Here is a 12362-nt window from a genome sequence, read left to right on the forward strand (position 1 = left end):
AAGAAAAAGCGGCCTAAGCATAGTGATTGGAGGAGTGGGGTAACGATCGCTGACGATGTGTAGGTGGATGTTTGGGAATATATTTCGGCTGAGCCTTACCCATGCAGTGCTGGCCAGTTGACGGATGAGTAAGTCCTCACGTGGCATGACGTAGCCGCCTTTCACATGGGCTGAATAGGTTAAGTTGTATTGTCCCTATTCGGCCTAGCTTATTTGCATGTGTTATGTCATCCAACACAATTCCTTATGCCTCTTCACGTATGCAGTGTACGTACGTGTACGACTCACAGAAATTCCATCCACCCTGGAACTGAGCTTGCATTGACCAAGGAGAATGTTTACAATGGAATAATCAATCCGAAATCCCGCCTAGGGCCGTGGACCGTGGCAGTGGACATCAAGACAACAACAGAGTGGAAGAATCGGCATGTGATGGGTCGTCATCTGCCTAGCTCAAAACGCCGGGCGGTGACAGCAAAACCTCCGAGCTTCCAGACACTGCGAGATGCCGAGGTTCGCTTTGCCCACCTTGCCGAGCATGACCACCGTCTCTTCTTCCCCCGGATTCTTTTCTTAACTTCATCGTCTCCTCCTCTTCTTCCCCCCAGACTTCCCCTCTTATAACTATCTGCTCTATCCTCGAGCTTCTTCTTTTCTCACTCCTTCTCCCTGTGATTTAGTTATACCCTTTCCCCTCTTCCTTTTCTCTCGTTGTATCGCTCTCCATCTCTCCCTCTTCACACATCACAATGTCGGAGTTGCGGTTTGACAACCAGACCGTCGTCGTGACGGGTGCTGGTGGTGGCTTGGGTAAGGCCTACGCTACCTTCTTCGCCTCGCGAGGCGCCAACGTCGTCGTCAACGACCTCGGTGCTTCTCACAAGGGTGAGGGCAAGTCCTCCAAGGTACGTCACGTCACATGCCAAAACCCCTCACAGCAACATCAGCACTAACATGAAAACCTTCATAGGCTGCCGATGTCGTCGTTGAGGAGATCCGTGCCGCGGGCGGCAAGGCCGTCGCCAACTACGACAGCGTCGAGAATGGCGAGGCCATCATCGACACCGCCATCAAGAGCTTCGGTCGTGTGGATATCCTCATCAACAACGCTGGTATCCTCCGCGATATCAGCTTCAAGAACATGAAGGATGAGGACTGGGATCTCATCAACAAGGTCCACACTTATGGTGCATACAAGGTGGGCATCCCGTTTTCCGCGTTTGGCTCGTGTGCTTTGTCTGACAGCTTTCTCGACAGTGCGCTCGCGCTGCTTGGCCTCACTTCCGGAAACAAAAGTACGGTCGTGTCATTAACACGGCCTCTGCTGCCGGTCTCTTCGGTAGCTTCGGTCAGGCCAACTACTCGGCCGCCAAGCTCGGTCAGGTCGGTTTCACCGAGACCCTGGCCAAGGAGGGTGCCAAGTACAACATCATTGCCAACGTCATTGCCCCCATTGGTATGTGCGATCCCGGTAGCTTTCCAGTTTCTAGGAGCGCTGTTGCTGACCTCCCACAGCCGCTAGCCGTATGACCGCCACCGTCATGCCCCCGGAGGTCCTCGAGAACCTTAAGCCCGAGTGGGTGGTCCCTCTCGTGGCCGTCCTGTGCCACTCCTCCAACACCACCGAGTCCGGCGGCATCTACGAAGTTGGCGGTGGTCACGTCGCTAAGCTGCGCTGGGAGCGTGCCAAGGGTGCTCTCCTCAAGACCGACGCCTCGCTCACTCCTGGTGCCATTGCCCGCAAGTGGAACGATGTCAACGACTTCTCCGCTCCTAGCTACCCTACCGGTCCCGCCGACTTCATGTCTCTGCTCGAGGATGGCCTGAAGACCCCCAGCGCCCAGGCTGGTCAGGAGCCTGACTTCAAGGGCAAGGTGGCCCTCGTCACCGGTGGTGGTAACGGGTAAGTTGACAGCCCTCGGTCATGCGTCTCAAAACCCTCAGAACCTCCTCACTAACAACCATCTAGTCTCGGCCGCTCTTACTGCCTTCTGTTCGCCAAGTACGGCGCCTCCGTCGTCGTCAACGATCTGGTTGACCCCGAGCCTGTCGTCCAGGAGATCCGTCAGATGGGCGGTAAGGCCGTTGGCAACAAGGCCTCCTGCGAGGACGGTGACGCCGTCATCAAGACCGCCATCGATGCCTTCGGTCGCATTGATATCCTCGTGAACAACGCTGGTATCCTGCGTGACAAGGCCTTCACCAACATGAATGACGACCTCTGGAACCCTGTGATCAACGTCCATCTCCGTGGCACTTACAAGGTCACCAAGGCCGCCTGGCCCTACATGCTGAAGCAGAAGTACGGTCGCATCATTAACACCGCCAGCACCAGCGGTATCTACGGTAACTTTGGCCAGGCCAACTACGCTGCCGCTAAGCTGGGTATCCTTGGTTTCTCCCGTACCCTCGCCCTCGAGGGTGCCAAGTACAACATCAAGGTCAACACCATTGCCCCCAACGCCGGTACCAACATGACCCGCACCATCATGCCCGAGGAGATGGTGCAGGCATTCAAGCCCGACTACGTTGCTCCTCTTGTGGTCCTCCTCGGCTCGGACATGGCTCCGGAGCCCTCTACCAAGGGTCTCTTCGAGTGCGGCAGTGGCTGGTTCGCTCGCACCCGCTGGCAGCGCACCGGCGGTCACGGCTTCCCCGTGGACGTGAAGCTGACCCCCGAGGAGGTGCTCAAGCACTGGAACGATATTGCCAACTTCGATGACGGCCGCGCCGATCACCCCGAGGACGGCCAGGCCGGTACTGAGAAGGTCATGGCCAACATGGCCAACCGCGCTGGTGGTGCCGAGGAGGGTGGCAACGACATCCTTGCCAACATCGAGAAGGCCAAGCAGGCCAAGAGCGATGGTACTCCCTTCGATTACGTCGACCGTGATATCATCCTCTACAACCTCAGCTTGGGCGCCAAGCGCACCGACCTGCCTCTCGTGTACGAGAACAACGAGCACTTCCAGGCCCTCCCCACCTACGGTGTGATCCCGTGGTTCAACACGGCCACCCCCTGGAACATGGATGACATTGTCAAGAACTTCTCTCCCATGATGCTTCTCCACGGTGAGCAGTACATGGAGATCCGCAAGTTCCCCATCCCCACCGCCGCCAACACTGTCACCTACCCCAAGCTCATCGACGTTGTCGACAAGGGCAACGCCGCTCTTGTCGTGGCCGGCTACACCACCAAGGACGCCAAGACCGGCGAGGACCTGTTCTACAACGAGTCCACCGTCTTCATCCGTGGCAGCGGTGGCTTCGGTGGCTCGCCCAAGCCCACGGCCGCCCGCCCCAAGGCTGCCACCGCCGCCTACAAGCCTCCCAAGCGTCAGCCCGATGCCGTCATTGAGGAGAAGACCTCTGAGGACCAGGCCGCCCTCTACCGTCTCAACGGTGACCGCAACCCTCTCCACATTGACCCCGAGTTCAGCAAGGTTGGTGGCTTCAAGACCCCCATCCTCCACGGTCTTTGCTCTCTGGGCGTCTCCGGCAAGCACGTGTTCACCAAGTTCGGTGCTTTCAAGAACCTGAAGGTCCGTTTCGCTGGTGTCGTGCTCCCTGGCCAGACCCTGAAGACCGAGATGTGGAAGGAGGGCAACACCGTCCTGTTCCAGACCACCGTAGTCGAGACCGGCAAGCCTGCCATCACCGGCGCCGGTGTTGAGCTTTTGGAGGGAGCCAAGGCTAAGCTGTAAAATAATGCGGGGTGTCGCAGTCAGTTCTATATATTTTCTGGGTTCGGAGTGAACAAATTGTGTAAATAGATATCACGTTTCTGTCTTTGGCAATTGCATAAGTTCAAGTTATCCTTTGTTGAAGTAGCGGATTGAGTCCAGACTGTTGGGATCATTCCTGGTGTATGTCGCTGTCAGTGCTCAAAATGACCAGACTGCATTCCTCGTAAATTGTTTTTGTGCTCATTCTTGTAGTCTGCTGGGATATGTGGAGTGGAGGGAATGTGGTGGTGGTGGTGGTGGTGGCCGATTATGTAACCGTATTCAACCTCACCATCTCCATCGCATAACTTCACTCATTCCTCCATCATCCCTCCTCCTTCCGTCTTCCACAATTTCACTTCTCTCGTTCCTGCCGCCTGTCTCACGCTTTCCTGCTTCTCGTTCTCGTTCCTTCTCCCACCCCCTCTTACCACATCTCCTTCGACCATGTAGCATGTCAGACGCCCTTGCATGCAACGATGGTGCTCTCGCTATCTGTCTCGCGCTTTGCGAGGCCAAATCTTACCCAAATGTCTAGCGACGGCACCATCTCGACCACCATTGCCGAAGCTCTGCGCAACAACCCCTTTGGCACACGGTCCCGCCCCGCGCCGACCTCCGCCCACGACCCGAGACAAGAGGAAGAGCAACTCAATCACGATCTCGAGACACTGGCCAGGATATTCCCTGACGTGAAAATCGAGGTCTTTCGGGAACTCCTCGTTCGATTCGACGGCAATAGCCGGCTCCATGTCTGCACCGAACAGCTCCTTCGCCACAAGGACGAGTGGGTAGCCGGAAGATGGAAAGTTCCGGAGGGAACTAAAGAAGGTAGCGATAATATTGAACGTGGTGTCCGAACTCGTACAGAAACCGGTGAAGTTATAGTTCCTGCGAATGAGCGTTTCCGGTCGACCGAGTACAAAGCTGCGGTCAAGGCGGCTCTGACGAAGGAGTTCAGCGGCCTCAGCAAGAGTACGGTCGAGGCGGTGCTTGCGGAAGTGAATTTCAGTTACATGCGTGCGCACCCGACTCTCCGGGACCTGTCGCGGAAGACCTGGCGAGCCACAATCAATAACATCCTTCCCTCCTTCAAGAACAAGCGGGAGCGCGACCCGCACCACCCACTGATCGTGTGGCATCGACACTCAGAAGGGGAGCTCATACCACGGCTGAAAGAGACGGGCTGTTCGGAATTGGATCAGGAACTGCACGATGCGCTGCTGGTGCCGCTTCTCCGGGCGAATCAGGAGGCTCGGGAGGAACAGGACCGTCGACTGGCGGTACAACTGAACGTACACGAAGCCATCGCGGCCGAAGCGCTGTACGAGTGCGAGTGTTGCCTGTCAGATGTAACTTTTGAGGAGATTGCCACGTGCTCCGAAAATGCGCACATCATGTGTTATGACTGCATTCGCCGAACAATTCACGAAGCGCTTTTTGGACAGGGTTGGTCGCAGTCGATCGACACGGAGAGATCGACCCTGAAATGCTTATCACCTGTCTCGGACGAGCCGTGCACTGGGAGTTTAAACGCTGATGTCGTTAAGCAAGCTCTTCTTCTAGAGAAATCCGGCCTGGAGACATATACCAAGTTTGAGACGCGGTTGGCTTCGGACGCCCTGATGAGGACTCAGTTGAAACTTGTCCGCTGCCCCTTTTGCTCCTATGCCGAGGTCGACTCGGCGTATCATCCTCCGGAAGGGGGGATTCCCTGGCGGTTTCGCCGGGATGGATTGATTCCAACTATTCTAATGACTTTGTTATTGCTTGATTTGATACCCTTACTCGCGATTCCCCTGGTGATGCTACATCTTGTGGATTCTACGATTATTCCTACTATTCTGCGCAACTCTATACTCCACCTTTACCTCACGATCCGCCCGAAGAAATTCATCTGCGCCAACTCCCTTTGTCGGGAGACTAGCTGCATTACTTGTCAGAAACCGTGGCGGGATCCACATGTCTGCCACGAGCCACTGCTACTGGATCTCCGGGCTACAGTTGAGGCCGCTCGAACGGCTGCCGTAAAACGCACCTGTCCCCGATGTGGCACATCATTTGTGAAATCCTCTGGCTGCAACAAACTCACCTGTGTATGCGGATATTCCATGTGTTATCTTTGCCGCAAGGGCCTTGGACCTCTGGCCCGGAATGGCCCCAACAATCCGGGGAACAGACGGCGTCGTCGACGCATGAACCAACAGGAAAATATCCGTCCTGTTGGGGGAGCAGGCATTCTTGGACCTCAGCCTGAGGACCCCGAGAGTGACTCTGATGAAGAAGAACCCGAAGGCTACCACCATTTCTGTGAGCACTTCCGTGTCCTTCCTGGTGCCAGATGCACGCAATGCTCCAAGTGCGAGCTTTACCAAGATGAGGACGAAGAGACAGTGGCGCGCCGAGCCGGTGAACAGGCGGAGCGCGAGTGGAACGCCCGACAGGCTGCTTCTGGCGTGGGAGTGGGAAAGTTGCAAGTGAACCGTGATTTTTCCATGAAACCTGGGCCCGGTCGAGTCCCGCGACGAGGACAGGGCAGGAGCTGGAGCTACTGGCTGCACGACGTGTGGCAGGATGGGCAGTGGAGGATGGAGGGACAGGTGCTCGTGGACTGGGTTGTTGAACGAGTGGTGGTCATTGACGAGATATGAGCGTCTTCTTGTCTTGGTGCTTTGGACCGGCGTCTTGATGGAGTCGGTATACAAAACAGGTTGCTGATTATTATGATGTGATGAGACATGACCTTCCTTCACGGGTGAATTATTATACAATTTTAATTTCTGCTAGTATCCCACACGATCCAACATGGTTTTCTAGTTTTTCTCTGTGTTCTTTTCAGCTTCCCTCTCGTTCTGTAGGCCCTGACCCGTCTGAGCTGTCGGCTCTTGCTCGACATCGTCATGTCCAATCTCGCCCTTCACCCTCATGCGGCCTTCCGCCTTGAGCTTTTCATCGTCGTCTCGTTTCAGGCCTACCTGCGGCATCAGGACAAAGGCCAAGACGAAGGCCAATGCTGCCAATGCCGCCCCAATGAGGAAAATGATGCGGAACCCGCGTTTGTACGCCGGAATTAGCAGTGCGCGCGCATGTTCTGCTTCGTCGGCTGGAAGTTTGGAGAGGTAGTTTTGAGGACTGGACAGGAAAGCCCGCTGTTCAGAGTCCGACAGTCCCAAGCTGGAGATCGAAGAGCCGACCATGTTGTTTCTGTCTTGTTAGCACCGTCGTCTGGATAGGAGAAGGGAACCTACATGATGGTTCCGGCGATGGCGAGAGCGAGGGTTCCACCCAAGTTTCGGACGAAGCTGCTTGAGTCAGTCTCTATGCTCTCTAGTATGGGCCGTGAGACGTACTTGCGGAAAGATGTCACGACGGCCATGTCGCGGCGGTCGACGCCGGCTTGCACGGCGATGAGGGCACTTTGCGGGTCAGTGGGATGTACTACAGACATGATGGACGCACTCACGGCTGCAGAGTGTTTCCTACGCCCACGCCCGTCAACAGTCCATATCCGATCTGCTTTCCCAGGCCGGAGGACTTGTCGAGGGTCGAGAAGAGGCCCAGACCGACGGCCCAGATCATCCAGCCGAAGAGGATGCACTCTCTGTACCGGCCGACCCAGTGGACGACCAAGCCGGAGACGGTGCTGCTTACCGCTGCTTCGTTTAGCATTGTGCCATATCAAACCGCACAGCACACACAGGGACACGTACTCTGCATCAGCGTGATGGGGAGGAGCATCGCACCCGCCTTGACGGTCGAGTACCCAAACACGAGCTGATAGAACGTCGGGATATAGTACACCTGGACGAGAAAGTTCCACCCGTTAATGAACATGGTCAGACAGGCGCCGTTCACGATGCGCGAGGCAAAGATATGCATCGGCACCAGCGGATACCGCGCGCCCTTCCACTGCCACACCACAAACAGCGCGCACACGACACCGCCAACCACCAGCGTGGCGACGACCTGCGCCGACCGCCACGCATACTCGCCGCCGCCCCAGTTCAGCCCCAGCAGCAGCACGGCGGTGCCGCCGAGCGCGAGCGCCGCGCCGGCAAAGTCGACCGCCGCCAGCTTCACGCGCCAGTCGCCCGTCACCTTGCGCAGCGGCATGAACCAGAACACGCAGGCGGCGCACAGCGCCGTCAGCGGCAGGTTGAGCCGGAAGATCCAGCGCCAGCCGTCCGGGGCGGTGGCCGCCAGCGCACCGCCGATGACGGGGCCGATGCCGTTCGCGATCGCCACCACGGCGCCCAGAATCCCCTGGTACTTGCCGCGCTCGCGCAGCGGCACGACGTCGCTGACGATCATCTGCGCGACGGTCATCAGGCCGCCGCCGCCGACGCCGGTCCAGGCGCGGAAGACGATCAGCTGCGTGGCGGACTGGGCGAGCGAGGCGGCGAGGCTGCCTGTGAAGAAGATGAAGAGGCCGACGAAGAGGACGAGCTTCCGCGACCAGATGTCGGAGAGACGGCCGTAGAGGAGCTGGAAGCAGGTTGATGTACTGGGAGAGTTAGTTGCGTGAAGTACAACTATGCGCTGAAGGGGGAGACGGGGCCGTACACAAAGTATCCGCCGGAGATCCAGGAGGTCTGGTCGCTGGCGTGCAGGGCGTTGCCGATGATGGACAGACTGGCGGCCAGGGTGGTCTGGTCCATCAGGGCGATGAGGTCGACTGTCGAGCAGGCGAGGAAGATCTATGCTGTTAGTAGGGGCTGGGGTACGGGAGGGGGAGGTGTAAAGCAGTGAGGTACCGTGATGATAGTTCTGGGAGGCACATAGTTGGTCTGCTCGTTGAAGACATGGACGGCGGGTTTGGAATCGCCGGTTGAGTCGGTGTCTGATGCAGAGACGGAGGGTGTGTTAGAGGGACTGTTGCCCTGTTGCTGTAAGACTGCTCCAGCCATTGTTCGTCTATACTTCCCGGGCGTCTGGCTGAAGATGCAGAACAGGGGACCGCTGCTTTAAACCGATGCAACCTTGAGAGCGACGGAGCCTGCTAAGCGAGGATAATCCTGTGGGCGGGCCTGTAGGCCCATTCTAGATCCATCTACTTCCATAATCCATTATAATTCATTCCGAGGTTGTTGCTGCGGTGGACGCTGAGGAATTCCGTGAGATGATACTAGTAGCTAGGGCTAGACGGCAGGGATCAGCGCCAGCATGCCGAAACCTGCTCAAACACTCTCATAAGGTCCTCATAAGTCCTCTTGCCAAGGTGATGTTCAATTCTCGGATTGAGGACCTGCAGTGTTATTATTATATTATCGTTATTGTGATATAGGTACCTTGTGGGGATGTCTGGCCGCCAAAAGGGGCTGCTTGCTTCTCGGGGGTGCTGTATAGCCTCCTGAAGAACCATATCGATGTAGAAGGTATCTGCCTTTTCCATAGCAGCATTCCACGCAAATCAATTGAATGAATTATTTCATGCCAAAGTCAAAATGTATACAACCCATTGGACATCAATCTGACCGGACTACAACCGCTTCCAGACTCCCGAACGAATCCGGACAGCCACTGCAATGTCAGAGTTTTACTTCTCGCATGCACAACAAAGACCTCCGCAAGATCAGCAACTCATGTCCTTGGCATGAGAAACGTTGCCGACGAAGCAGGCCTTATGGCCCTATCACCGCGATACGCACAGCATGATCTGCATCGGGGAGACTCGCAAGGTCCCTGACGACATCAAAGGCATATATCCACCGCAAGGTCCAGTGGACATCAGGGTCCTGTGAAGGATCCCGTATGCGGTGGGTCAAGCCACCAGGGCAGACGAGGGGGTCTGCGTGAGTTTCTGCAGTAGATATAATGCGGTGGTAGTCTGCCCCTCTATAAGACGGCGTCTTGCGCTGCATGCATATGTACGTGAGCTGTCTACTACATTCCTCGGGTACTCCGTTCCTTGCATACTCTTCCATACCCTATCTCTATCTCAGTGACTGTACGCCATGCCAAATACCAACGAGCTCAATGTCTACTTCGGACCGGATTCTCTGAAAAAGTACTTTGATCCGGACTCCCAGCCCCCTCTCCCGCTGGTCGAACTGCCAGAGCACCTGAATCCCTTCCATAAAGATGGCGTGCGGATCTATGCAAAGCTGATGACCATGCATCCCGCCAACAACGTCAAGGCCATGCCAGGTACAACCACCCTCCCCGTTCATCCAAGTGAATCCTACTGACTCCCCAGCGATGAACATGCTGGAGCACAGCGTAGTCCCGGGCCAAACCAAGACCATCATCGAGTACAGCTCCGGGTCAACCGTCATCTCCATGTCCATGATCGCGCGGGTCATGCACGGCATCCAAGACACACGCGCCTTCCTCAGCAACAAAACCAGCGAAGCCAAACTCCGCCTGATGCAGTTCTTCGGGCTGAACATCACGCTGTTCGGCGGGCCCTCGCAGCCGGAACCGTACGACGAGCGCGGCGGCATCCAGAGCGCGCGGCGCATGGCCCTGGAATCCGAGCACATCCTCAACCCGAACCAATACGAGAACGACGACAACTGGGGCTCGCACATCCGCTGGACGGGACCTCAGATCTTCAAGCAGCTGCCGGAAATCAACGTGCTGTGCGCGGGCATGGGCACGTCCGGCACCATGACGGGGCTGGGCACGTACTTCAAGAAGGCGAAGCCGTCGGTCTTCCGGCTGGGCGTGTGCACTGCGCCTGGGGACCGTGTGCCGGGTCCGCGGTCGTTTGCGCTGATGAAGCCGGTCGAGTTTCCGTGGAAGGAGGCTGTGGATAGTATTGAGGAGGTGACTTCGCCGGATTCGTTTGCACTGTCGCTGGACCTCTGTCGCGAGGGGATTGTCTGTGGTCCGTCGTCCGGGTTTAATCTGCAGGGGCTGTTCCAGATGCTGGAGAAGCGGAAGGCAGCAGACACTTTGGGTGAGCTGCGCGGGCCGGATGGATCTATCCATTGTGTGTTCTTGTGCTGCGATCTGCCGTACCAGTATATTGGGGAGTACTTCGACAAACTGGGGTCTGAGAAGTTCCATCCAATCACGAATGAGGTACGTCGAGTTGCTTTATGCAATTCTGCCGACCAGAAATACTGACTCTCACAGCACCTGACCAAGGTCGACCTCTATCGATACGACGAAAGCTGGGAACGCAGCCCCGTCGTCCTGTTCACCCACTTCTACGAGACCCCCTCCACGGCCGTGTCGCAGAGCCTACTGAGCTCTCTCGTGCTGCGCCCGCAATGCTGCGTATTGGACCTGCGCAAAGCCGCAGACTTTGACTCGTGGCATCTGCCTGGCTCGGTGAACCTCCCGCTACAGACCCTCGACTCCCACACACCTAAGCCCTTCGCCCATCCTAAAGTCCTCGAGGCGCAATGGCGCGAACTCGAATCCGTGTTCACGGACCTGGCGGTGGTGGGCCCGCTGCATGAGCACCATCCCCATGTGCTGGTCATCTGCTACAATGGCGACACGGCCCGAGTAGCCACGAGTGTATTGCGCGCCAAGGGCATCGAGGCGGATAGCCTGCGTGGGGGGTACAAAGCGTTGCATGACCATGGCCTCTGGGGGGAGACGCCGTCCTGCTCGACGGGGATGATCAATGGGGCCAGTGCTAGTGCGAATATCGCGGTGCCGCTGCAGTCGAATTAGGGGCCTCCGTAGTAGTTACTTGTCATGTTGTTCTGTGTTATGTTAATGAAACGAGCACGATCTCCTATCGATACCTGCATCAATCAACCTGCTACTCATTATTCACCTATTTGATACGTCCAGTAGATCGCGCGCAAATGTGCTCACTGTAGCGTCTGTGTTGTAGAAATCTGCTCAATTGCGAGCAGTCTCGGCCAATGAGCGCACGGGATCTGGCCAGCCCTAACTGCAACCGTCGATGACAGCAACACTGCTTTCTGCCAGATGCAACACACCATCAGGGCGGCTCCGCCGTGTGCTTCTTAATGCAGATGGCTGCTGTTTCTCTCCGGTCGATCCCTCCGTCCATCAGGAACTCCGCAGCCGGCACGATGATGCACATGTCCGAGCATACCTCCGGGCTCCCCTGGCTCGACCAGCCGGTCACCCTACATTCCTCGCGCGCAGACACGTGCAAACTGACGCCGGAGCAATGTGCTTATCGACGGGGGCATTGGCGATACTGGTGCGTTTTCTCAATGCATGTAGCTAGTCGGTTGACACTTACCAGTGATTGAACAGGTATGAAGCAGACCATGTCTACGCACTCAACACCATATACTTCCTCTGCGCGACAGTGGGAGTATTTGCTATTGCTCATTTGGCAAGTATATACTCTCCCCAGCGTCTCAAGCAAAGCGCTCTCTGGCGACGACCGACGGCGGTCGCGCGATACCTCGCCTACAAATGCTTCCAGTTTCCGGCGCTGGTACACAATTCGTCATCTCTGGGGGTGCTGCTTCTGGGGATTATAGGCACTGTTTTCTTTTTCGGTATGATCTACGCAATATTTCCTACTTGTACGGGACTAACAGCTCAGCAATGACACTCGGTCCGAAGCCATACTACTGGCCCAACACCGACACCGTGTCTTACGGGAGTAGCCCGCCCATTGCAACGCGCGCAGGATGGATGGCGCTTGCGCTGTTGCCGTTTGTCTTGTTCGTAACCTTATCGCCATAGAAGTTA

General features: G+C 56.6%; 4 protein-coding genes across 4 annotated transcripts; 3 read left to right on the forward strand and 1 right to left on the reverse strand.

Moving 5' to 3' along the window:
• Positions 1 to 749: 749 nt before the first annotated feature.
• On the forward strand, positions 750 to 3704 carry mfp (putative peroxisomal multifunctional beta-oxidation protein (MFP); the record flags this gene model as incomplete). Its single annotated transcript, XM_001211399.1, has 5 exons — positions 750 to 905; positions 971 to 1174; positions 1258 to 1456; positions 1516 to 1903; positions 1970 to 3704. The coding sequence occupies 5 exons, from the start codon at positions 750 to 752 to the stop codon at positions 3702 to 3704; spliced, it is 2682 nt and encodes an 893-aa protein (XP_001211399.1).
• Positions 3705 to 4204: 500 nt separating this feature from the next.
• Positions 4205 to 6376, forward strand: ATEG_02222 (RBR family RING finger protein; the record flags this gene model as incomplete). The annotated part of the gene is made up of 1 exon (XM_001211400.1): positions 4205 to 6376. One exon carries the CDS (start codon positions 4205 to 4207, stop codon positions 6374 to 6376), a length of 2172 nt encoding a protein of 723 aa, XP_001211400.1.
• A 162-nt stretch (positions 6377 to 6538) lies between these two features.
• ATEG_02223 (putative MFS drug transporter) lies at positions 6539 to 8632 on the reverse strand (the record flags this gene model as incomplete). Its single annotated transcript, XM_001211401.1, has 6 exons — positions 6539 to 6899; positions 6974 to 7141; positions 7189 to 7378; positions 7436 to 8229; positions 8289 to 8422; positions 8480 to 8632. The coding sequence occupies 6 exons, from the start codon at positions 8630 to 8632 to the stop codon at positions 6539 to 6541; spliced, it is 1800 nt and encodes a 599-aa protein (XP_001211401.1).
• A 1047-nt stretch (positions 8633 to 9679) lies between these two features.
• On the forward strand, positions 9680 to 11354 carry ATEG_02224 (putative cysteine synthase B; the record flags this gene model as incomplete). Its single annotated transcript, XM_001211402.1, has 3 exons — positions 9680 to 9872; positions 9922 to 10751; positions 10806 to 11354. 3 exons carry the CDS (start codon positions 9680 to 9682, stop codon positions 11352 to 11354), a joined length of 1572 nt encoding a protein of 523 aa, XP_001211402.1.
• Positions 11355 to 12362: the final 1008 nt, after the last annotated feature.

This window comes from Aspergillus terreus, genomic scaffold, assembly GCF_000149615.1.
Source record: "Aspergillus terreus NIH2624 scaffold_3 genomic scaffold, whole genome shotgun sequence".
Taxonomy (NCBI): Eukaryota; Fungi; Ascomycota; class Eurotiomycetes; order Eurotiales; family Aspergillaceae; genus Aspergillus; species Aspergillus terreus.